This window comes from Mesocricetus auratus, unplaced genomic scaffold, assembly GCF_017639785.1.
Source record: "Mesocricetus auratus isolate SY011 unplaced genomic scaffold, BCM_Maur_2.0 Super-Scaffold_100014, whole genome shotgun sequence".
NCBI classification, from domain to species: Eukaryota; Metazoa; Chordata; class Mammalia; order Rodentia; family Cricetidae; genus Mesocricetus; species Mesocricetus auratus.
In genome coordinates, this window is record NW_024429197.1 from 6,158,671 (window position 1) to 6,184,462 (window position 25,792).

The 25,792-nt window shown below is 55.5% G+C and overlaps 1 protein-coding gene across 1 annotated transcript; it reads right to left on the reverse strand.

Annotated features, from left to right (window-relative positions):
- Positions 1–2,825: 2,825 nt before the first annotated feature.
- Wnt4 (Wnt family member 4) lies at positions 2,826–24,055 on the reverse strand. Its single transcript, XM_005081019.4, has 5 exons — positions 23,872–24,055; positions 12,789–13,024; positions 6,484–6,615; positions 6,254–6,396; positions 2,826–5,657 (listed from the first exon to the last, which is right to left on the reverse strand). Exons 1-5 carry the CDS (start codon positions 23,946–23,948, stop codon positions 5,190–5,192), a joined length of 1,056 nt encoding a protein of 351 aa, XP_005081076.1. The 5' UTR covers positions 23,949–24,055; the 3' UTR covers positions 2,826–5,189.
- Between the last annotated feature and the right edge of the window lie 1,737 nt (positions 24,056–25,792).

Genomic DNA, 25,792 nt, shown 5'->3' on the forward strand with positions numbered 1-25,792 from the left:
GAGAATGGAGAACTTGGCTCCCAAAAAACGTCCCAGGCTTTGTAGGACTGATGAAGACTGATGAAGGTGAAACTTGTGTGGAATCAGCAAGTGGAGTCTGTCCCATGACTGTTGATGGAGTGCCTTCTCCCACCTCACCCCCACCCCCACCCCCGATCTTGGCCAGTTTGTGGCTGTCTCTTTGGCAACATCTCCATTTGCCCATTTTTGGGTCTCTGCATGTTTCTTCTCATGTGCCAGCTCTGCCCTCCCCTTTGTCCTGGGGATTCAGCTTTAACCTCACCAGGTCATGAAGATACGGATGGGGCTAGATTTTGGCTGTGCTTCAGGGTCTAGTCTGTTCATTCACTAGACTGGTGACAACTGTTTGAAGGCAAGGGCCTGGTCTGACCTGCCTTTTGGCTCCCAAGTCCTTCATGGAGCCTGCATTGGGCCAGACCAGAGTGCCCAGCTCCTGTTGGCCTCAGTTGTTGGGTTGGCCAAGATGGCACAGGCCTTCTGCCTCACAGGTGGCATGGGCGGCCGAGTGTACTGAATCAGAATGCACGACTCCCAGGGTCCAGCTTCCTCTTCCCTGCTGGCCCAAAGCTTGGGAACAGTGGCTGTCTTTCTGGGGCAGCCAGGGCATCTGGCCAGAGCATGCTCTCTCTGTTGGGCACTGTCAACCCTTCAGCAAGGCCGGGTCTTGCTTTTAACCTAGAGAAGGTCCCGGGTTACTGATGTTGTTCTTGGCGGACCACCGGGCCCCTCAGCAAACAGGGAGGCGAGTGTGCACCCGGCCTGGGCCTGTTTGTGTTGGCCCTGCCAGGCGGGGGATTAGCTCAGCTGGGCTGCTAATTGCCTCCGAAGTGCCGGCCGGCCGGGATGCTTACAAGGGCTGGGCCTTTAGTCCCCTCCTCCCTAAGCAGGCACCATGCCAACCTTGGGGGCCTGGCCCAGAAGGGCCCCTTTTCTCCTCCTCTGTCAACGCCTGCTTGGCCTAGACCCTTGAGACTTGGGTAGGGGGTCATCAGTATTGACTCCAGAAGAAATGGGGGAATGCTTATGACATCATCGCCTGGACAAGGCCGGCCACACTCCTCACCTTTCTCTCCTGAGTTCTTAGACCCCCCACTCCACCCTGAATCAAATGCCAAAACTAGCGTGTTAGCTCAGCCACCACCCATAGCACCTCAGCACCTTCTCACCCCCACCCCGCCGTGTCCTCCTACCCCGTCATTTCCTCACTCAGTTTCCAGCCCAGCTTAGCACCCTCAGCCATCCATTTCCCTCTCTTCGCTTCTTCCTTCATGAGTCTTGTGTCCTCAGCCCTGTATGGCTGAGGTGTGACCATACCTGTTCTCAAGGTGTTTCCATACTTTCCTCAGAGACCATTGAGCCTGAGTTCCCAGGACATCTACCCAGGATGCAACCCAGCCCAGGGGCTGAGAGCTGTCCACCCTTCAGGGCCCACGGCATGCCTGCTCTGCAGCGTGGACACTCCCACCTCCGTTTCTCACGTACTCTTTCCCTGCTTCTTGAACACTGTGATAAGAGTCCCTAAGCTGCTCACTGGTCTTAGCTTGCTAGTTGCTGCCCAAGTGTCTAGTCCCAGGATTCTCTGCTCCCTGATTGTCTCAACTCTGGGAGATTGGCATGGAATGAGGAATAGGGTGCTTGCCCCAGCCCCTCACCTGTTCCCCACCTCTGTCTTTAGCCTCCTTCATCTCTGTCTGCCTTCACTGCCTATGTTCCTGAGAAATAGGTAATGGCTTACTCCTTAGGAGTTGACCTTCATTTAGCTTTATATTCTGCTATCTCATTCACTATCTCCAAGCAACAAGTTCTGTCATATAGCCCTATGTAAAATGTGTATACTGGGAAGGAAGCTCCGTATTACAGATGAGGAGATGAACTCCAGTGAATCAACTAAGGGCCCACACAGTGAAAGACTAGCAGCATGGTGGGCCTGACAAGTTCATGGCTGGGATTTCCTTAAAGTTCTAGGACATGGCTCCCCTGTGTCCCACGTCCTGGGTCTTCATATCTCCAGTCCTACTTCCTGCCTTTGACTCTGATTTGTCCTCTTCTGTCCGTCCCTGCCCCTGTCCTCATCCTGCCTGTTGGTCACAAATGCACATTGCCCTGCCACCCAGAAAACACACTCCTTCAGCCTCTGCTGCCAGCGTGTATTTAGAGAGCCAGACACATAGCCTGCCTGTTCCCAGGCTGCTGTGCACCCTGTTCATCGATGTGGGTGGGGACAGGTTGGTGAAAGATGAGGGATTCACCAGCCACAATGGGAGTTCTCTGGGTCTCCACATTGCAAGGATCCTCAGCTGAGGGTGTGTGTGTGTGTGTGTGTTACTACAGGTTTGTGTCATGTCATTGTCCTATAAACCCTCCCCCTCCATTATGACTGTTTCTATTTCTTGAAGTCTTTTCTAGTCACAGGTCTTGGGTTCCTTTGTTTCAAGATGGGAATGTGGTCTGTTCCATTGTCCCCTGTGTCCTGCATCAACACCTACTTTGTCAGGTTCCAATCCCCATACAAACACTTGAAAGGAATGATCATTTCAGTCAGGGCAAAGTTTATATAGCTGGTCATGGCTTAGTGAAGTGTGGACCAAGCTGCCGTAGATGGCTGATTTCAGACAGCATATAGATGGGTCCTGGTGGACCTCAGACTAATTCTTCAGAAGCAAAGGGCAAGGGTGGGATGTTCCTATACTTAGAATTAACTTAATAAATACATAGCACATAGTACCTGCTTTATCCATGTCCTTCTTGAAGTCTTTCTCTTCTCCCTATTCTATAAAAAAAAAGTCACAGCTACAATTGCCAGATGAAGAAATAACCATTTTATCGTGCATCTCAGACTATGCCATGGGGATGTCACAATGCCAAGGAGCCTCATATAAAAACTGGAGGATGGGGTGGGGCAGCAGAGTAGGGTAGCAGCATCCAGAGCTGGGTTTATGCAGCCCTGGCCTTGTGACAAGAACAGTGGAGAGTGGTTCAGGTAGGATGAGAACCTTCTGGCCAATTTCCTGGGTCCTTTGTGACCCGTGTGTGGTAGCTATATCAGCCCTTGGCCAGCTCTTGGTATTTGAGACAGTTTGGAGCTGGACAGGTCCAACGATGTCCTTTTTCTGTGACTGTGGATTCCTTTGGCCTTGGCAGTGGTTCAAGCCTGTGGTCTGATTCACCTGGTCACAGCCTGCAGAACCCCGGGAGGATCATCTTAGGGGAGCCAGGTACCCTCCTTCTTGGGACAGTGTCCATCAAATGAGTAAGCAGTCTGGACCCCACTGCCGCTGGATGGGGTTCCTGGCTCAGCATCGTCTGAAGGGACAGCTCCCCTGCTTCCTTTGTCTGGGCCTGGCTCTGTGGAGGGGCCTATCTTCCCTGGTGCTGAACTAAGTCTGCCAGAAGAACAGTGGGCCCAGCTGGGCAGCTGTGGGGACCCTTTCATTCACATCAGAGACAGCCTGCCCAAGATTATCCCTGCATTTGAATGTGGGTCCAGCATCTCACTTGGTTTTGGCTGTCTCTTCAGATGAACAGTGAGCAGAGAGCTTTGGATGGGGGCCAAGAGTGTTGACCCTCTTTGTGAGGGAGCCAAGGCCAGGAGGCACAAACCACAGGCCCAGAGGAGAGTTTGCACAGGCCTGAGCCCATATTCGGAATCCTGGGTTTTGTGTTCACACCATCCAATAGCAAAGAGCTTGGGATTTCAGAGACCCAAAGGGGATCTCAGAGCTGAATATATCAAACCTCGAGTCCTGGACATGGGAGCAACTTGGAGACCATGCTGGGAAGTTCCTCTGAGGACTGGTCATCCACTGAGAAGCTGGGTCTCTGTGTGTCTTGTGTGCAGAACACTCGGGTAGGTTCTTGACAGTTTGGCTGGTGCAATGGGCCAGGCACCAGATACTGATGTTGTTCCTTGGGATCTTACTCAAGGCCTTAGGGACCTGAGGTCCTGGGAATGGAGGTGCCTTGAATTCTGAGACCTCAGCAGTAGCCTTCCAGCTCTTCCCCTTCTTGCCTCAGCCTCTTATCCCTCTGCAACCGTGTGGGCCCAGCCCCGCCTGTGGTCTCTGGCTTCTACCGCCTCCCTGTACCTTTGATTCTAGCCAGAGCCCATGTGCCATTGCTCAGGCCCAAGGAGACCTGTGTATCTCTGCCATTGGACACTGGGACTAAGGAGGAGCCTGGCTCTGCCTCTGTCAATGTCTTGTGGCGCTGACAGGCATGACTATCCGCTGTAAGGAGGGTGTGTGCCTCTGTGTTTGTTCCCAGGACATATGTGGTCACCAAGGGAGATACCCCAGGACAGGGCTTGGGGCACAGTGTTTGCTCAATCAATTTTGTTAAGTGAGTGAGATATCGTAGGGCGGGATCTCTGCACAGTCCTTTTCTGTCTCTCTGTGTGACATTTCCATTCTCAGGGTCACAGAGGGTAGCACTGTGAGGGTGACTCATGGGGATGTGACTTGCTAGGCCCAAGCTAGGATCTGATCCAGGTTGACAGCCTTACCGTGCCTAGGAGAGTCTAGGAGTAGGGGCAGTTTCCTTTGCCAAGGAGGAGACTGAGGCAGTCTGGCCCCTTCCTCACCTGTGTGTCCGCCTGCAATCTCACTGCTCATGTGAGGGCTGAGAAGAGCCCTTAGCCTTTGATCTGTTACCTGTCCCTTCCCTTTCTAGGGACCTTAAGAGCCAGGGCTACCAGGCTCAGATTACCAGCCGTCCCTCTGTATGTGGGGTGCAGAGGTGCAAGCTCCTTTATTGCCAGTGATATAAATTCCACCAAGATGGAAACCTGCTGTCTCTGCATAGGGCCGTCTGTTTCCCTGGATGGTGGGTCCGCAATCACTCCTTGTTACCCACTTTTTAGTCTACATGTAGAAAAATAGACACCGACAACAGCTGAGTAGTCAGCAGTGGTCAATGTGGACAGTCAGAGGCATAAACAAAAAGTCCCTTTGGTCAGTGGCAGCCACACAAAAAGGCTCAGGCTTGGGGAGGCCCTGGTTGGCGCCCTTGGGGTTGCCTGCCTATTTTTGGCAATAAATAACTTGAGGACCCAAAAACCAAACCAAAACAAAAAATACAACCAGTATCTCTTGGGGTAGGTGGTGGGAGACTGTTTAAATTATTGGCCTTCCCTGGGCCACGCAGGTGATGCTGGGCACAGGTGGGCGCGGTCACCGGCATGTGTGCATCTCCACGAGTCGCTGGCACTGTCGGCACTTGACGAAGCAGCACCAGTGGAACCTGCAGCCACAGCGCTCGGCCAACTCCACCTGTGCTGTGTGGAAGCCACGGCCGCAGCACAGCAGCTCGCAGCCATCAATGGCCTTGGATGTCTTGTTGCATGTGCGGCCCCTCGTGCCCAGCACACCACTGCGCATGTCCTGCTCGCAGAAGTCTGGACTGGGCTCCAGGTACACCAGGTCCTCATCTGTATGTGGCTTGAACTGTGCATTCCGTGGTACCAGTGCCCGGGAGGAGCCCACACGACGTGGCTCTACCTCTGTGGCACCGTCAAACTTCTCCTTTAGCGCATGGCCCACCTGGCGGAAGGGCGGTACAGCTCGCCAGCACGTCTTTACCTCACAGGAGCCTGACACCCCGTGGCACTTGCATTCCACCCGCATGTGTGTCAAGATGGCCTGTCAGGGAGGAGATGGGAGGTATGATCAGGGACAGTGGAGATGGGGGAGGGACTCCTGGGGGCCAACACATGGACAGACTCCATACCAGGACCCCAGGCTGATACAGAATCAAGGGGTTCACTGTTGTGAACTCTTACTGGATGAGTTGGCTAGCAGTGTTGCGGACAGACCAATGGGATGTTGTCCCTGTACTTGGGGGACTTGGAGTTGCTGGAAGCCACAAAGTAAAGGGCAGCGTTCCAGGAAGTGTTTGAGTCAGTGACAAGTGACCCGACAGTGCTGTGCTAAATCTCCACAGGGACCTTGGAAGTAGACATCAGGAAGTCAGATGGTGCCACAGGTGTGTGGGTGGACGGGAAGGTCCAGGTCCCAGATCCTCTGCTTGTCACAGCGCCTGACACAGGACTGGACCACACAGATATGTATGGACGAGGCCACTGACACTGCTGTATAAAACCGCTCCCCCCATTACCAATCCTTGGCTTACAGAGGTGCCTGGCGACATGGGCCTTTCCGGAGTAGCCGTGGGGGTATTTTAGGGACCCTGCCCATGCAGTCCTACCCCAGTGCCAATGGGATTGATGCTGCCCTACCTTTCTGCCGGCCTCATTGTTGTGAAGGTTCATGAGTGCCCTGCTGGAGGAGGCCCCCTTGCTTCTCTCCCGTACGTCCACAAAGGACTGGGAGAAGGCTACGCCATAAGCGATGTTGTCTGAGCATCCTGACCACTGGAAACCTGCGGTATGGAGGGCATAGAGAGGGCTGGGGTGAATTTGGGTCTGGGGCTAGGCCCCTGCCCTCCCCTTTGAACCTCGGTGCTTACCCTGTGGGCTGACCCCGTGCACTGTCCGGTCACAGCCACACTTTTCCAACTCTCCACTGCTGCACGCCCTTGTTACTGCAAAGGCCACACCTGCTGAAGAGATGGCGTACACAAAGGCTGCCTCCCGAGTCCCTGTACAAGCAGAGGGAGAGAAGGGCTAGGTCCTAGGACACCACAGCTCTACTTTCTTTGCATAGAGGAAGGTGTATATGAGGACTGCTGAATGCTGGATACCAAGGAGGGACAAGGCAGGAGGAAAGCCTCCATGCCAAGCACACAGTAGTTCCTTGTTCTGATCACACAGTAGCTGAGCTTCCTCCACAGTGAGGATCAGTGCCTGCTCCCAGCAGCCCGGCGAGGGAAGAGCTATGGTCATCCCCATTCTTTACAGAGGGTTGACCGCTGGTCACACAGCACATGGCTGAGCCAGCAGACAGCCTGGCTTCAGGGCCTGATCATTTGTCTGTTCTCACAGCCTCCTCCAGAAGGCAAGCGATAATTGTGTAATTTAGTGACAATCTGGGGAAGCGAGATGACTACAGGCTGTGAAGGGGCACAGCCACACTGCCACTCCAGCTCTGCCCAGTTGCTGAATTGATCACTGGGCTTTAAGTTCCCCCTTGTGACCCTGACTGAGCTTTCTCTGAGGCCGGGCCTGCAGCTCACATCCCCTGCTTCCTTGAGACTTGAAGAGCAAACTATAGTATTGGCAGCTCCTAGCACTGAGCCCCTCCTGTCGACTGGGGATGGGGATTACTATACACCAGCATTCCTGTCCCCTGCCAGCTTGATCTATCCCCACTGTCCAGAGACTAGCCAGCAGGTTCCTAGAGGGGGAGAGTTTTTTGTCCCAGTCCTACAGCCAGGAGGTGATGGAAGCTGGAGTCTGCAGCCCAGGTCTGCCCGCCTGTGCAGTGGTTGCATCCCCTGCCCGTGGCTGCTCAGCAATTCTATTTTGGTGACAGCCCTCCTCCCCTGCCTGAATGGATGTTTTTATCCTCCTAGGAACTGTGCCTGGGGGTGTAGCTGATGTGGAGTCTCTTCTGGGGGTGAGCTGGGGCAGTGTGTGAGCCTAGTGCTCCCATGCTGGCTGGGTGTGTGACCAGACAGCGGGTCTTGCTCCTATCCGAGACCCTGTGAGGGCCTCTGTGTGCTGTGACTGTCCTTCTGTCTCTTGATGCAGGGTCTGTGTCCACAAGAGTGGTGGGGGCAGGCTTTGGCCCCATGGTTGGCAATTACCTCTGCGACACCCAGGCCTGTGCTCCCAGTTGCTCTGGGGAGCAGTCACCATGGTCAGATGAGAACAGTCACCTCTACTGTGCTCGTCTGTGGACAGAGGCAGCCCAGCCTAGGCTCTGGAGCAGGAGGCAGCTCAGCCCCCAATACTCAGGACACCCTGTTCTCGGTACAGTCCTTAAGCAGGGAGTACCACCCACCGTTCCTTTCCACTACCCACTCTCTGCTTGGCCATTTTGGGCCTGCATTGAGGGGCTTGGCTGGAGCAATGGAGCTCCGACAGTCTGGGATGGAATCTTCTCCAAGCTAATTGAGGTTAATAGCAGGCTCATGTTGGTTGGTTTTATGCTGTGGCCGCCCAAAGAGAGACAACTTCAGTTTCTGGTATTTCTGGTATTTCCAGGCCTGAACCAGCACAAATCTTTGCCCCAAAGACCAAGGGGGAAGGGAAGTCCCAGAAGGTAGGGACTGATGGGCGGCCTCAGCCCTCTGTCCTAGGGGGGGTCCCTTTGTTTCTTTAGCTGCTCGGGCAGTCTTTGCCCTGTTCTGGCTCTCATTCATCTCTATCCTGTAGTGCCAGTGGTCTTGGGGATACTAGTCTCCCTAGGGGATTGCTCAAGAGACCACTGCCTCATTCTCTGAACATCTGTCTGCTTGGACTGAGGTCACCATAATGTCTTCATTTTCTGAGTGACTGAAGGAAGAGACTATCCAAGACCATATGAACCAAAGCTCCAGCTTCCAGACAGCCCACTGTGTGCAGACAGCCTACTGTATGCAGGCATTGTCTGAGCACTCAGTCCATTAGCCGAGGTGCTTTTCACAATACGATAGGCATAGACGCACTTCCTCGTTTTCCACAAGGGAAATGTGGCGCTGAGCAGTGAGGCAGCTCGTCCAATGCTACCCAGCCGGGATGTAGGGTAGCCAGAATTTTAACTCACCCTTTTCTTACTAACCCTGGGTCCCAGCCATTTGGCTTCAGTAGTATAGCCCCTATGGCTTTCCAGGTACCCAGGTTGGAGCCTTGGTCTCTGCAGGAGGACATGCCAGGGCCGAATTTCCTTAGAAGGGCATTGTGGTGAAGTTGGAAGTGCTGTTGTGGGGTGTCCTGGGGAGGCAGTAGATACTCACTCTGACCACACTGTAGTTGCAGGAGGGAGGCGTCTTTGCCTGCTCCTATCCTGGGCCAGGGGAAGGCATAACTCTAGTGCCCACCCTGCTGCCTTCCTCCCTCTCCACCCTGCTGCCATCTTCCCTCCCCAAACCCACAACTTGCTTCTGCTGTTTTTCTTCCCAGAGTACCCCAAGTCTTGGCCCCACAAGTCTGGCCTCAATGCTATCTTTTCTGAGGGGCGAAAGCTGCCTGGGGCTGAGGGGTTCAAAGCGATCATATAGGTCCACTAGCCGTTATTTCAGAGGACCACAGTGGGCAGGGGTCTTTCCATTTGCTGACCAGGACTCACGGCAATCTTAGACTGATCCCTTGAAAGCAAGGCTTGCCAGACAGAGCTCCTCAGCAGCAAACGGCAGAGTGGGACCTGGAGGGGAAGCCGTCTGACTCAAGGCCTGGGAGCAGGGCACAGTGACATCTCTCCAGATGGCGGGAGGGAAGCCAATCCGCAGAAAGGAGCTGGAACCGGGGAAGGACTGGCCGAAGTTGAGCTGGGTTGGCGAGGAGGCCCTGGGTGTGGTGACCTTTGGGCATGAGGTGGGTGTCTCAATGGAGGCCAGGGAATGGGCACAGCTCCATCTTATGTTCCAGATATCTCAGCAGGTGGGCCCTGGGTTTGTCCCCACTTTCTAGGAAGGACACTGAGTTATAGAGAGGGCACGGACCTTGCCCAAGTTCTCACAGCTGGCAGGGCTAGGATCTGGATCACCACCACCCTTGGCTCCTTCAGACTTCTCAGCTGTGACTTGGGAGTGACATAAAGTCAGAACTGTCGTAAGGATGAGCTGGGCTGGATGGGACATAGCACAGGATAGGCCAACAAACAACCCTCCTTACCGCTGCTACAGTCTGGACCCAAAGGAGGAGCTTTTCTGTCCCCTTGTACTCCTGAGGTTACAGCCCAACCAGGTAACTTATGTATGCAGACACCCGATGAGTCCCCCTCCTGAGAGCTGGGGCAAGAGGCCTTCCAGACTGGTAGTCACTGCTGAAGACTGTGAGGCCCCTGCAAGGCTGGCTTGCTCTCAGGTCAGGGTCTATATAAAGTAGTCACTGCAGACATCACTGAATATCAGCAACAGCCCTGAGAGCTATGCATAAGACCGGTATGGACCCGGAGGGATTAAGTCACCTGCTCTAGGTTTGCCAATCTCTGCTGTCCTTCAACTCATGGACCTCCAAAGCCAGTCCTGTGCTCCCAGCAATGAGCCACCCCCCACCCCACCCCCTGTCAGTGGAGACTGACCAGGTAAGGGTGTTCCAAGAGGAGTTTTACTAGTGAAGAAAGCCAGATTTAAAAAAATGGAGGAAGGTTGAGTGTGTGTGTGTGATGAACTCGGATGTGTCCCCCAGACATGGCTAGTGTCTGCCTGTTGTGACTGGTCCGGTCTTAGGGTGCCTTGACTTAGCTCCAAGGGGACAGGCCACTCGGACTGTAGCACTCTAGGACAGCTTCCATTTGACCTGGCAGGGTTCTTGTGCTCCCTCTAACTTGCTGACAGGACTAGGCCCTTCCTTGGTTCCTGCCCGCAGGTGAGAAAGGCAGACTATTCCACAGAGTTCTGAAGTCCTTCCTAGCTTCAGGCTGGCACTCACCAATCATGCCTCCCTTTCCTTGTCCTTCGAGTCTTTGTCCTGATCTGCCCTCCATCACTGGCAGACATCTACTGACTGTCCTCCATGAAAGGTTTGGCGGTCTGCCAGGAGACAGGTACTTGAGCCATCACTGCTGCTTGGGATGCAGTGATGGTGAGGGCAAGATGGGTGGGGAATTGTCACACTTCAGTGTGAAGCTATAAAGAAGCAGTGTGAGCACACATGGTTTCCCTAAAAAATGTGTATCTAGATACATAGTAGTGAATCAGCTATATTAAAATGCCCAGTGACTCTAATAATGAATATGTAGGAATCACACCTTGTAACTTGTTTTTCTATAAACACATGCCATTATACCAAAACAGCAATAAATAAATAAATAAAATATACCCCCTTTAAAGAATATGGAGCCTGGTTTAAACCTGTTAAGTCACCCCAGCACTTGGGAGGCAGAGGCAAAACGATTGCCAAGTTCAAGGCCAGCCTGGGCTACATAGCAAGTTCAAGGCTAGCCTGCCTGGGTTTCATAGTAAGATATTATCTTAAAAAAACCAAAAAACAAACAAAACAAAACAAAACACTACAGAGGCATAGATCCCAGAGGGAAGGAGGGGTTGTCTGGGGGCCACTTAGCTGGTGGAGAGATGGTTGGGCATCTTGGGGAGGAGGACATAGCATGTGACAGCCCACCATAGGAAGCCCTGCTGATCTGTCTGTCAGTCTCTCTACAGTAGCCGTTCTCAACTTCTGGGTCATGGCCCCTTTGGGGTCACCTGTCAGATATCCTGTATATCAGATATTTACATTAAGATTTATAACAGTAGAAAAATCACAGTTATGTAGTAGCAGCTAAATAATTTTATGGCTGGGGGTCACCACAACACGAGGGACTGTGTTAAAGGATCACGACATTGGGACAGTTGAGAATCACTGCTCTAGAAGACACTATGAACACCCACTGTGTGTCAGGGGCTTCCTGAGAGCAGCCTCCATAGGAAAGCTGGCTCTGGGCCTCCCCAATGCAGCTCTGGGTCCTGGGCAGCAGTGCCATGCCTGTCGTGAGCCTTTACCACTGTACTGCTCGTTGGGTGACTGTCTTTCTCAGAACAGCACACTTCAGTAATGCCAAATGTGCTCATGCCTGCCGGCCCTTGCCAGCTCCCAGGAGAATGGCTTCCAGATTTCAATCACAGTTGGTTTCCAACAGTATCCAAATGCTCTGCCACAAGCCCAGCAGCCGGGGCTGTCCAGGCCCACAGGTGCCAAGACAAAGGTTGGCCCAGGCAACCTCTTCCTGCAGCTTGAGCGAGTCAAAGAGCCCCATCGACTTGGTGGCTCAGACGTGTCAGCTTCATGCTCAGGAGGTAGAAAGGCTTTCAGGGTTCCCACTGTGGACAGGGGTTTGACCTCAGTGCCTCAAGGAACCTTCCAGTGCCACCTCTGCTGGGCCCTGGCTCACCTGCATTTAGCTTAATGCCCTCTCAGGTTACCAGTCTCCTTGGGAAAGCCTTTCCGAGCACCCAGTGTTGGCCAGGAGACATGCTTTGGGGTTTACTGGTAGTGACAGTGCAGACCCTGCCTGGGCACATGCTCAATCCTGCCACTTCCTAGTTCTGTGACCCCAGGCAAATCACTTAACTGCCGTGTGCCTCCAATTCTGCTCTTGCTACATGGAAGCGCGACTCAGAGGTAGATGAGGTAGATGGCGTGTTCCTTACAGCCCTTAAAATAGTGCCTGGCCTGTGGTGAGTGCTGCAGGGGTGTAAGCTGCCTCTGTTGTGCTGGTTGGACACTCGGGTTCCTGATGGACGGTGAGCCCAGTGGACAGGAGCCGGTCCACTAGAGCTGTTAAACAGCCCTGTCACAAGCCGAAGTTCACAAATGGGTTCCAGGACCCAAGGCCAGGTGCAAAGGTGAGCGGAACACCCCAGGTTGAAGCCTGACCCTATCCCTTGAAGAGCCTGGGGCAGGCCAGCCCTGTCTCTTCCCCAGAGCCTCAGTTTCTCCCTCTGGAAAACAAGGGCCACTCCAGCTTATATTGGGCCAACAGCACTGTGGAGTGCTTTGATCACGGAGCACTGTCTAGCCTCCTCCTGGGTCATCCCCTCCCTAGGGCCCTCAGTTGCATTCTTTATCCCCTTGCTCAGGCCCCGAGCTGCTTCTGCCCCGAGCCCTCTTGGATGTGCCTGGCCCTAGAAGTGTCATTCCCCAGGCACCCGGGGCTGCACACAGACAACCCGTGTCCCCAGAATGCGGGGCTGCACACAGACAACCCGTGCCCCCAGAATGCCCTCCTCACCTTGTGTCACCACCTTCCCGAAGACCGGCAGGGAGTCCAGTGTGGAGCAGTTCCAGCGTCGATTCCGGAACTGGTACTGGCACTCCTCGATGGCCAGCTGGGCGCCCCGGCGCACCGAGTCCATCACCTCTAGGTTCCGCTTGCACATCTGCACCTGCCTCTGGATCAGGCCTTTGAGCTTCTCGCACGTCTCCTCTTCGGAGATGCTGCCCACCGATGACAGCTTGGCCAGGTACCTGGGGACAGGGGTTGGATGTGAAGCACAGCTCTCCTGATGCCCGCTTTTCTCTTTCTGCCTCATCGCCTGGTCTGGGGACAAGCCCGCCTCCCCCAGCTCTCGGACTAGTAGTATGTGAAGCCTGACACGGGGCGAGAGGTAGAGCTTGGTTTTGGGTGACAACACAGCCTTTGTCAACCTTTGTGTGACTTAGAGATTGACAGCTTGGTCAGCAGCTGCTGGGAACTGTGTCCACTCAAAGCATGATGGGTGAGGTGTAGTCTGGGCATCTCTGTCCCTAGAGATGTGTATATAGTATCCAAGTTTTGCTGGTCAGGCTCCTGGGTCAGATGCTATATACAGGGGTCTCCAGCAGGGGAGGGTTAGTTCTGACTGTGCTGGGCACATCCATGGGGTTACAGAAAGCACAGGTGCCTGGGTCCCCACCTCAACTGCTTAGTGTCAGTGTCCTCTCAGCTTTGGGCATGTCTTGAGGTGCAGCTGGGAAGTAACTCGTCTAGAGAGTAGTCTTGAAAAGGTATCTGACATTTTCTACGAGACTCAGAAGGCTCAATCTAGTCATCTCCCTAGGTCCTGGGGTATGCACAGACCGGCAGCACTCTGGCCAGTCTGTATCGGAACCCAAGTATCTTGGAAAGGAGAAGGGAAGGGAAGGGTAGGGACGGGAGGGATAAGGGTCAGGAGAAGGGAATATCTGGAAGTGGTGAGCCTGGCTTCAGCCCTGCCTGGGTACTCCTTGCTTCTCTTGCCACGTGAAGGGGGGTCTCCTACAGAACCACACCCATGAGTCACTCTTGGCCTGCAGGGGGCGCCAAGAGCTCAGCTACTGGCGGTGGGCCAGGACACTGCTCCGAGGCCAGTGTCCTTCCTTCAAGGGTCAGAGAGTTGAACCTATCATTAGGTATTTTCCTGTCCCCACTCAAGCTAGGACTCTCAGAAAAGGGTGGCGACCCCATTTCCTCCAGGATTTGGGGGCACACATCTTGTCTAACCTTATTTTTTTACCCTCCCTGTAAGCTAAGCAGGTCAGGTCTGGCTGGATTGCGACCTGCCTGGTGTCTGGTGAAGGGAGGAATTCAGGGGCTGAAGTCTCCGGCCAGAAGGAACAGGCAGGGAAGTCTGGCTGAGCTGTCAGTCCGTTGTGGCCAGAGGCAAGTCCCCTTTCACCTGGAGCTGGCTATGGGCACAGTGGGCTAACTGGTACGCCTGTGTGGCCCTTCCCGCGATCAGAGTTCGAGTTCTCCTTCTGCTGGCAGAAGAGGGCCTGCTGGTCCCATGCCACCAAACGGGAGTAATGGACTCGAGGAACTGAACATTCCTCCCTGGGGCTCTGAATGTAACAGGGAGACAGGCCGAAATGACAGTGGCAGGGACACTGCCTGGCTGCCATAGCTGTGAGTCACTGGGGCGGCATCCAGGACGATGACGAGAAACTGCCTGCAGCGGCCCCAGTGCCCACCTCCCCGTCCTGCCTTTACTTGACGCGACAGCTGCCCCTCCCATGTACGGGAGGCCTCGCCATCTCTGCTGCTGCTTTCTGAGACCCCAGGGGTTTGTCTGGCGGATGTCGGAGCTGGCATGGGCCAAAGAGGGTTGGCACCCCAGTCCTCAGTAGTCTTGGCCTGTCCTCATTCCACATGCTTGTCCTGGAGCCTGGCTGGTACCAAGCAAACTGAGGCCCACAGAGGTGAAGTGACTTGTAAGTCCCGTCGCTATCTAGCAGCAAACAGCTCTGGGCTCTCAACTCTCCCCATCTCTGGCTGTGGATTCGCCCCACTGGACAGCCGGAGAGCTGGCTCCTCGGGCTGCATCTCTCTGGGGTATCACAGGGCGTGGCACACAGAAGGTATTCAGTAATGTTTGCAGCTCGGGTAGGGGACTTTGTCCTGAAGCCCTCCCACCCCCACAGCAGAGTACACACGGGAAAGAAGACGGGGCGAGACAAGGAGATGGGGCGGCCTTGTGGTCCCTCCTAGTGCCCTACGGTGGCTCAACCTTTCCCCCAGAGACACGTGTGCCATTCACTGACCCGGGAGCTGGGTCGGGCTCAAATATCGACTGCACAGCCGTTTCTGGGAGAGGCAGAGCCAGGGCCTGCCGGGTGTCGGCTGCCCCTGGGCCGGCTGTCTGAGGCTGATCACCCCTGCTTTCCCCGGCCTGTTCTGCTGCCCCCGTTTGGGCTTCTTCCTGCTGTTGCCGAGTACAGGCTTAGCAATTTGCCACCTGCTGCCCCGGCCACCCAGGACTCCAGCCACGGCCGTGCCATTGATCAGGCTACCCCACCAGCCCAGGGTGCCCCTGTTGCAGCCACTGGCCAGCTCGTGCCCAGTTTCTCGAATGGGGCCTGTAGGTCCTGCAGGCTCCTCCCAGGAGGCCCTCCCCTCCGTGACTACAGCCTGCAAGGAGGCCTGAGGGCCCTGGCCCTGCCAGGGAGATCAGATCCTCTCAGCCACCTGCTGTTTTCATTAGAAACTAAAATTAGCTGGGCTTGTCCCAAGCTTTTCCAGGTTTGCTTGCTTTTTTAAACAAAATATACAAAATTGGAGAGGCTAATCCACACCTCTGTGGCTCTTCCCTGGCACTCCCTGGACTCTAGAGAAGAGGGGCCGGGAAGGAGCGACCGTGGTGGGGAGCCAAGCAGGTCAGTGGCACTGGTCCTGGCCCCACAGTGTCCAGGTGGGGGCTGGGACACCAGCCCAGGCCTCTCTGCCCCCTCCCTTTTGCCTCCCTGCCTGCCCAGGCCACATTTAGAGCCTCCTCGGGAGTAGTTGTGCCCTCCATACCAGAGAGAAAGGAGGCCAAGTTGGCAGGAGGGATTACCCGAAGGGACAGTATATAAGTAAGAGTGACTTTCAGTCAGTGGATACAGCTAGGCGGAAGAAAAGGGCCACAGACTCCACCTGGGCCAGTGTTTTTAGGGAGTGGGAGGGGTGTGCAGCTCCCAGGGCCCTTGCTACATAACTGACCATTCAAACCATCCATTGTTTCTTTAACCAGTTGACCTCTACCGTGACCCTGTCCCAAGACCCTTGTCTCTCCTCTGGGCAAGCACTATGTTTGGGGGGTGGTAAACAACCTGGGCCAGACTCTTATCTCTGTGTCACTCAAGGCAAGTTAGTGAACATCTTGGGGACTTGACCTCAATGTGCTCCTCTGTAAAATGGGGAGATCAGTTTTCTTACTGTAGGAGGTAGAAATGAACTAAACACAGCACAGGCCAAAGCACTGGGAAGCTTCTCGCCTCCTCTGTGGCCTTTCCCACCCTCTGCTGCTCCCAGCTGGGTCTGTGGACTCTGCCAGCGGGTCTTTGTTCGGGCCTTCTCCGCTTCACTCCCAGGCTCAGGGGTGAAGGGTGATGTGGAAGAAATGTCTCTCCAAGGAGACCAAGAGCTGGAGACCCATGTCCAGTGTAAGTTCAAGTGTGCCAAGGGAACATGGAGACTGTCTGGGGAAGGAGAGGACCCGAAGCACAGCCCCTACCACACCATCACCTGTGTCATCACTCAGTGGCTAACATGCTTCTGCATAGCCTTGTCACCACAGAGCAGGGCATCCCCTCCCCTTACCCCTGCTCTCCAGAAGGCACTGAGGCTCCAAGGCTTGTATTCAAGCCTGTCACTGGAGGTCAGGCCTTGAAGTGGGGCTTTCCGCCTTCTCTGGCCTGGGGGCTGGCTGCTTAGGCTCCAAAGATGGCCTGGGCTCCATCGGTAGAGGACCACTCAGCATCACCAGACCCTGAACTGAGCACTGTGGCCTGATTCTTCCCTGGGCGGATCCTCCCAGACACTTGTATCTATAGCAGGGGCATTAGAGTATTATTAGGTGTGAAGGATGCTGAGGTAATGAATGTCCCTATGGTTATACAGTGTTATCTGTGGTCTCTGTAGCCCACTGAAGTCACCTTACAAGGAGGTACCACACTGGCTGGAACCCTGGAGGGCAGCCAGTAGGGAATGGCCAGCACCGAAGGGAGACACTCTTGGTGTTCAGTGGGGATGATGGGCTGCGTCTGTCCCGCCTTCCTCCTGCCTGACAGGACTCTGAATGCCAAGGCCAACTTGACTAGGCCCCATGTTTGTTTTCTAACTTGGAGAGAAATGCTGACCTTCTTTGGGACCCATACTTCCTGATTTCTAGGATCCCCAACTTCTCTTAACTGTGATCCTCAGAAGACTCTCTATATCCTTCTTTCTTTTTGATATTACCTACCTATCTACCTATCTACCTATCTACCTATCTATCTATCTATCTATCTATCTATCTATCTATCTATCTATCTATCTATGTGGTTTAGGGGATTGAAGCTAGGGCCTCATGCATGCTAGGCAAGCATCTACTACTATGCTATATCATCTCCTCATTTAAAGACAGTGCCATGTAGCCCAGACTGGCCTTGAACTCCTGATTCTGATTCTTCTATCTCTTGAGTGAGCATTTTGCTCCTGAGGGCTCCGAGTCGCTCCTTCTAATTGAGGGGGTTGGTTTCCTCTCTCGATTTCCATCTTCTAGAGGATCAAGTAGTCAACTTGGGGCCAACAGGGAGTCACTAAGATGGGAACCGGGATGGTCCAGCACTCTGCAAGGATGGAAAATTTTTTCTTCTCTCCTCAAATCAGATGTCTTCCTGGAGTGAGTGGGCATTAAGTGTAAGGTACCTCATGAGCTTACCTTGCCTCTAATTTGGCACAGAGACCCCTCCCCATTGTTCTCCTTTCAAGGTCACTAGAGCTCTCCATGTGTCCCCTGGCCACTGACAACACCGGGGAGCCTGGAGATGGGGAGCTAGGAGAGATGAGGAAATCCCCAAGTAGAATTTCAGCACAGACAGGCTGCAGCCAGGGTCCTCCGTGGTCTAACCCGGTCTTGCAGGAATGGGACTGTCGCTGAACCTCTACTCCTACCCAGAAGGCAGTTGGACAAACCTGGGTTCCTCCCTTGCGTTAGTTCTTCTTCATCGGCCACGGGCAAGTCTTGAGACAAAGGCAAGAAGGCTGGCTGGAGTCCAGCTTTACTATGAATATACTTTAGGCGCTGAGTCTAGCACAGACAGTGCTAATGCCAATAGGTGCCCAACGTGTTTGAAGGTGCAAGCCCACCACTCCCGTTTATGGTAGCTCAGGTCCCCGAGACCTTCCCCAACAGTGATGTCTATGATTCATCCTCAGTGCTGGGCAGTGAGGCACCCATGACTCAGGAGGGAGTGCTCTGCTATGTCCAGCTTTGGGAGAGAAACTCCTGGGATCTCATCCTGGGTTTGTAGGGCTGCTTCAGAAACAGAGTCCCTGCAGGTCAGAGGTTCCTCTAGGCAGCAACAATGCCTGCAGAGAGCAGCCCCCTCCAAGGTTGCGTGCGAGCTGTCAGGGTGGGAGGAACCTCCCTAGGACAAGGGCTGGATGTGTCTCCCTCCTTTCCTCCCCTCTCTGTGAAGACCAAGCCCCTTCCAGGAGCTGTATGGGTTCTGACTTGGAGGGGAACCTCTAAAACATAGCTTGATTTCTAGTTTGCCAGAAAAAAGAGGGAGGCAGAGAGGGGCTGCAGGAGAAGGCGGACTGGCGGGGTCACAACAGGGAGTGAGCTTCCCCTCGGGCTGGCTGAATCACCACTGAAGATGCAGCTCAGGACTCAGAGATAAAACCTGGCAACTCTTGTGGAAATCTGGGAAGCAACCGTGGGTCCTGCCTCAGCTCCGCCTCCCAGCTGCTTGCAGTACAAACCAGGAGCACCTCTTGCAGACTAGCTGGGAGCGGAGGGGTGACCAGTGGGGCCAAAGGCGGGGGCTGTCACCCTTGCCAGCAGCTCCCTGATCGATCTGTGCTTGGCTGGCTCAGCCTGAGCCCTTCCTCCCCCAGGAAGGAATGAGGGGCAGAGGCTTGATGCAAAGGCTCAGTTCCAGAGCGAGCGAGCGAGCGCACCCACAGGGCCCTAGTTGGGCGAGTTTCAACAGGTTCGGGGAGCACCGTCTTGTCAGATGCTCGCTGAGTTGCTCAATGGCTAATCCAGGGTGGAGGGAGGAAAGTCAAACCCGTAGCAGACAGCTGGGTCCTGGCTGCCGCCTGTGCAAACCCCTCAGGCAGAGCCTGGTCCTGCTCCCCCTGTGTGGAGGGGTGGGAAAGATTCAGGCTGGCTGGGAGGCTCTGCTCTAGCTAGTAAGGGAGGGTTCAGCCTGCAGATGTGCCCCACTGTGGGACCTTCAGTATCACCTGAGCCTGAGGAAAGTGGAGAGACCTTCTTAGCCCAGGCCTCCAGCACTCAGGGACCGAGTCCTTCTTTCACCGACCCATTGATGGCCGATCACCCATAACCTGGCAGGTATGTGCCAGGTACTAGGGGGACACTCAGAGGTGTCTGTGCCATAGCCTTGACCTCCCAAGCATCAGATGCCACATATCCACATCACATGTAGTAGAAGGTGGTTACAGTTACATATATCAGAACCTGAGACTTGGACTTGGTTCAGGCCCTGATTCCTCTAGACCTCTGAGTGGGGCTGGGGCCCACCCACACACTTCTGCTCTGGGAGAGGAGGGAAGGAGTTAGGATAGGATGTGCAAAGTGCCTGGAACATTCATTCACCAGGTGTGCCAGGGAACCTTGACCCTGCCCCACCCAAGGAACCCATTTGGTGATATCTGTAGATACTGGGTCATCAGCTGGCACGGGGTGAAGTGCGTGCTCCTGGTTTCTAGGAAAGAGTCTTCACATACTGCTAAATGCCCTAGGGTGTCAAGGACAGCCCTGTCAAAAAGTACCCACAATACCAAGGTGAGGGGTCCCAGTATAAACTGTAAAGTGCTTAGTGTGTGTTAGTGACTGTGACTCACTACCCAGTCATGGGAGAGGCTCCAAGGACACAGACTTTTACTATTTAGAGGACCAGTGAAACATTCCTGGGGGAGACAGGCTCTACCCATGCCTGGACTGGCAAGTCACATCACCTCACTTTGCCTGTAGCCTGGGGAGTCATACATCCCTGCTGGGCAAACAGGCATGTGTGAGCTTGGCTCGGGGATATGCACCCGTGGGGACTTGGAGACACTAAGGTACTTGACGCCTCCCTTTATTCCCCCAGTGGCACTGAGGTGTGTTTCCGGTAACAACCCTCTGGCCAGCAGGATGCCTACAAGTCAGGCTTGATCTCCTGGCTGCGGGGGACTACTGAAGAGGCAGGGGGCAGCCTGGCTCCTATCTCTGTAAAGCTATAGAATCTGGACAGCACTGTTTGGGATAAAAGGAGCTTACACGCACCTTAAGTACCGTTCTTTTCATCATCCCTATAGATAAAGACATGGTTCTGCAGCTCAGTGACAGCAGTGCCCAGCCGTTAGCAGCTGCCGGAGAGGGCCCCCATCTCTATTAGCATGTCTGGCTTTGAGCCTTGCATGTCGCATGCATGGGCCTACTCCTCCTGAACACCACTGCGAACCATCTGCACCCATGGGCACTGCTTTACAGAGAAGAGACAAGGCACTAATCCAAGGTCCCTCAGGGGGTTAGTGGCAGAGCTGAGGTAGAAACCCTGAGATGTCTTGTCCCGGAGCCCCAGTTCTGAAGGGGTTTCTTGTTTTATTCACTGGGTTTCTGTTAACATCCCTGCTCAATGCACCACTCTGCTCTTCCGGGAAAACAGTAGGGATACCTCAGTTTTTCTGTCCTCAACTCTTCCTAGTTCTTCCATTTGTGGTTCAAAACAAGCCCAGAGGGAGGAAATATCTCATTCAAGGCTACCCAGCACGAAGCCCAAGTGTCCCTGACCCTGTGGTGTGGCCTTGGTGCTCAGGCGTGACTCAGACACAGCAGGGTAGTTCCTTGAGGGCCACAAACAGGCTTTCTACCGTGAACTGTGGATCCCTCCTTCCTCCTTCGTTGGCGGGAGCTGCACAAGCTGCCACCTTGCTCTAGACACCAAACACCAGCCTATTCAACAGCATTCGGCTTCTCTGGGCTTGCCCAGACTCAGGCTGCATAGCGCTCCCAGCTCCAGTGCCTGCATACAGAGGGACACCTGGCTTCCCCACCAGGCTAGGGTCCCGAGACATCGGACAGCACAGACTCTACCACCCCTCCCTGGACGGAGGCCTGCCTCTAGGTACACCCAGGCCTTGTCCCCTCAGAGCATGCTGTCGGCTATACTCCTGGGCCAGGCCTGCAGCTTAGCTCATTCCCTTTTTGTATTTATTTATTTGTGCCTGTGTGGATGTGTGTGGAGATCAGAGGTCAGCTTGTAGGAGTTGATTCTCTCCGACCATGTGGGCCCTAGGAATGGAACCTAGCAGTCTTGGCAGCAAGTGCTTTTACCCACTGAGCCATCTTAATGGCCCTTGGCTCACCCTTCAAAAGACCCAGTGCCATCACCATGCCCATGCCTATATGGATAGCTGCCAACCCAAAGTTGTTGCTTATGGAGGCTGGGTTGGATAGCTCTGCCATTTACTAGCTAAGTATCTCTGTGGCCCTCAGTCGTCTCATCTGCAAAATGGGGTTCCAATGTAGTGAGGATTCAGATAGTGCAGTGGGTGGTGAATGTTATTAAGTCATTATTCTCCGGTCTTCAGACCGAGTCCCGCTCTGTGACAGCCACAGCTGCAGCTCCACTCTGCTCTGGAGCAGGCACACTGTCCTGTCCATTCAGGCTGTGGCTTCTCCCGTGTTCTTTTACCCAGACCCAAGCTGCTGGGAGGCTAGACTGTGGCACCTGTTTCCCTAGGGGCTTGTGCAGTTTCTGACTGAGGATGGAGGTTTTGCATACGAGGCAGTGATCCCAGTTTGGGGGTGTGTGCCCCCCGCCTCTTCCGCTTCAGAGCCTCTCTAGCTTGGTAGGGTCCTGGGAAGCTCCTTCCCTTCTCCTCTCTGAGTTGTGTAGAGAGACCCCTGTCTTGGAACAGGAGTGAACTGGGTTGTCTTAGAGCCAGGCTGCATGGTAACAGGAACCATCACAGTTGCAGAGAACAGGTTTGCCAACCTCTCCAACCCCAGGCCTCCCCTCCTCACCCGCCCCCCACAGTGCAGGCTCAAGGCTCAAGAACTGAGCTCTGGAATTCCCCATGCTTTGCAAGACCTGAAGCTGGGGCTGCCTCCCTAGCCGGGACCAGGGCGTGGTGGACATGGCTGGAGGCGGGTGGCAATTCTACCTGGGTGTACTGGGTCAACTTCGGGACAGCCTCAGGCAAGAAGTAGATTATCATTGTCTGGAAACTAAAGCATGTGGGTTCGGTCTTCAGCTCTGAATCGGTAAGTAGCTCCCTTCCCTGGGCCTCAGTTTCCTCATCTATAAAGAGAGTTAAAGAGCCGGGAGCTCCCCAGGGCCTTTCACTGGCAGCTGTCTCTGTTAGCTGCAGGCCTGGCTCACACACTTCAATTCCCACTCGCTTCTTTAGCCTTTTTTTTTTTTTTGTAGTGCTTGGTGGGGCCAGGTTAGACCCACTTCTACTTTCCCTGATGCTCACACCTGCTTTACAGCCGCACATCTCTAAGAGGCAGCTTCAGATACCCCAGACTGCTTCAAGTCCAAGCAGTTCCTGTCATGCAATCCAGGTTTGCAACCCAGGCACCACGGGAGGGGTGGGGGCGGCTGCAAGAAGTGGAGGGGCGATGTCTCTGCCCTGGTTTCTGTCCACTCCGACACTGCCCCTCAAGTGTTAATCAAATTAAGACTCCAAGAAAAACAAAGGCTCTGCAGCCACTTTGGGCCTTGGAGTCGCGCTAGCTCTCCCAACAGCTGGGAGAATTCCATATCACCTCAGTCTCCCAAGCTCTGGGTGGCTCTGACCCCAACGAACACACTCCTTTCCAGTCTACAGGGCCCTGGCTGGCCACAATGACCTCATAGCAACAGCCATTGGACACTCAGGGCAATTTCATGGGAGATATTTGTTCTTTGGTCTTGATGCAGAGAGAATTTTTCCTTTCCCACTGTCTCCATGGAAACCCCAGCTACACTGTTGGCTATCCCCCCCTTCCCACCTCATGCTTTTCAGATCAATACTGGAGCTTGGCTCCCCACTGGCTGCCCACAGTGGAAGGCGGCAGCGCTCTGGGCAGGAGAAGTTGGGGCCAGGGTTAAGCCAGGGCCATGGGGAAGTGTCACTGAGGAGGGATGAAGGAGCCTAAGGTCTAGTTCCTTGTTCTCTTAATCACTAGCCCATCTCCTTAGCTTTCCTCCTTCCCAGGGAGCCTTCCAGTCAAGGAGAAAAACACAGGTCACCAGTGGTTACCATCCCCTTCCTTCTTAGGCAAGACCCGTAGAGGTGGATGGGGGCCGTGGCCTTCTTTATTAAAGGTTGGGAGAAGTTTCTTCCTGCCTAAGGGAATAGCGAGGTCTTGCCAGAGCCAGCCTGCGGGCTCTCAGAGGCTCGGCGTCCCGGTCTTCGCCTTCTATGCCTGGCTCCCGCCCCCCAAGCAGAAACAGGTCCCTGCACGCCTCCAGCCCAGCCCGCAGCGCGGCGCGGGGAGCTCGCGCCTTGACTCCTTGAGATTAACCTGCTATTATGCCCAGGACTCCTTTCCTACAGTGGGCTTCTTCGGCGACTTGTCAGCCTGCCGGATTGTGTCCCGCACCGCTCCGGGGACACCGCCCCGCACTCGCACCCCCTCGCGCCCTCGAGCACTCAGGGCCGTGTCCGGGTGCAGACGCACTACCAAGCCTTGCTGCCCCGGGCCAGGAAGCCTGACCTGGGGCAGCAGGGGTCCCGGGACCTCCAGAGGGGAACCCGGACAGTGGTGGTGGCCGGTAGAACGAACGGGCGGGAGCGCGAGTCTTGGGTCCCGCGTCCGAGACACCTGCCGGGAGCCCCCTGTGCCCGTTGCCCCAGGGTCATCCCCGCCCGCCTGGTCCCCGGCCCGACTTACAGCCAGTTGCTCGCGGCGGCCGAGAACACGGCGAAGACAAGGAGTCGCAGCGACCGCAGACACGAGCGGGGGCTCATGGTGTCTCGGGCGCCCGGCCCCGGGCAGCGTCCGCGAGGCTCCCGTCGGGGCGGCAGGTGGGCGCCGCGCGGACGGGCTGGGGCGCCGGGCCGGGGCGCGCGGCGGGGCTCAGCCTCCGAGCAGCCGGCCGCGCCGCCCGCTGCTGCGCCCGCTGCCCGGCGGACCCGACTGTCAGCGCCGCCCCAGAGCCGGGATGCGGCGGCAGTGGCGGAGGCGGGCAGGCGGCTGGCGGGGCGGGCCGGGGGCGGGCCGAGGATGGGGTTACCTGGGCGGGTCCAGAGGCGCGGGACACCCCCCCCCACGGGGGCGGGCCTGAGCCCGTGGGACTGGGCTTCTCCTGGGGGGCCTCCCCGGCCCGGCGCCCGGGCGCACTCGAAGCCCCAGCCCGCTGCAGGCACGCCTGGCCGCACGCCGCCCAGTTGGGCCGAGCTAGAGGCGCGGCGACCCAGCTGCTGGGTCCCCGCCCGGGGCCTTAGGGACGGGCGGGCACAGCTCCCCCAGCCCGCCGCTGCGGGCACTGCAGCGCCGCCCTGGCCGCGCCCCGCGGCCCCCCGCCGGCGCCTGGGAGCCGGGATCCCCGGTCGACCCCGGCGGAGCCACCCGAGCGCGGCTGCCACTCGCGCGCACCCAGGCGCTAGCGCTCCGGGCGCACCAGGCTGCGGTGTCGCCGGGCTGTCCCCGCTGTACCCCTCCCGGCCCTCAGGCCCCCGCGTTCTGCGGTCCGGCCCCTCCCTAGCGCTCACCTCCCTCCAGCCTTCCCGGAGCTGGACAAGGGCCTCCCTGCCTCGGGCAGCTTGGGACAGTGGCCTGAGACTCCGGGAATCCGAAACCTCGCTTCTGGATCGCCCTGGGTTCTGGCGCGCTCAAGGCAGCAAGGTCTTGAGTGAACCCCTCGCCTTTCTGAGTAGACCTTTCACTTAGGGACTGGAAGGCTGCGGAGGTCTCCTTTAAGTACAGGAACCAATCCTTGCTTTGTGCTTGGGTTTCTGTGCGCTTTTTTATTTCTTTTCCCACACCAGGCAGAGTCAGCCCTTAGTTTGATGTCTGGCACAGAATGAGTGGGTGCCACGTTTGTGGAATGAATGGATCGAGTGGAGTCACTGCTTTAAAACCTATGCCTGGTTGAAGCAGAAGCTTAATTCTGTATTAATAGTTACCTGCCATAGCTGGGTCACACCCTTTCCAGGTCTCTGATAGAGTTCAGGCTCTTCCCTGCCTGGGGTTACATCCTACGATCTAGAGGAACCCCCTGTCTAAACAGAGAGCCAAAAGCCCAGAGACCCTGATCTGCTTCACTAAAAGCAAGGGGTGGAGAAAGGGACCAGGCCTCTGTCCTTGCAGAACCAGCTGTTTTCTCTGTGTGAGCTTGGCTGCCCACCCCCACCACGGCCACGTTTGACTCCTGGAGTTGTCTGGGTTAACTCTGGAGGGGCTTGATAAGCTTTCGGCACGGAGACTGGACAGAAGGTGGTAGGGGTCTGTGGAGCCCGGCAAAAGTGCAGATGCGAGTTCATGTACCACATGTCTAAATATTTGCAGGTTATAAATCAAGCTAACAAAATGAGGAATAAAATATGTTCTAGTCTGCTCTCACAAACACACTTTCATAATAACACGCAAAGCTGCTCTGAGTGTAGGCGGCTTACGCGGCATGGATCCTGCGAGGTGAGCCGTGTGGCCTGGCCCCGAGTCTCACCTTTTCCCACCTCTGCCTCTCCTGCCTTCCAGGGACTCGTGTGCACACATACAGACATCTCAACTCGCATAGCCAAACTGTCTCCCCTGCCCTCTGCACCCCAGCCCCCCCCCACATGAAAGCTGACCCTTGGCTATCCCTCAGCCC

What these genes read in the sequence shown, in the direction of transcription:
- Wnt4 (XM_005081019.4), bottom strand. Translation starts at nt 23,948, where the DNA reads ATGAGCCCCCGCTCGTGTCTGCGGTCGCTGCGACTCCTTGTCTTCGCC. An exon ending in GCACGGGGTCAGCCCACAGG is followed by an intron (nt 6,397 to 6,483) that starts GTAAGCACCGAG and finishes TCCATACCGCAG; the next exon opens with GTTTCCAGTGGTCAGGATGC. An exon ending in ACAATGAGGCCGGCAGAAAG is followed by an intron (nt 5,658 to 6,253) that starts GTAGGGCAGCAT and finishes CCTCCCTGACAG; the next exon opens with GCCATCTTGACACACATGCG.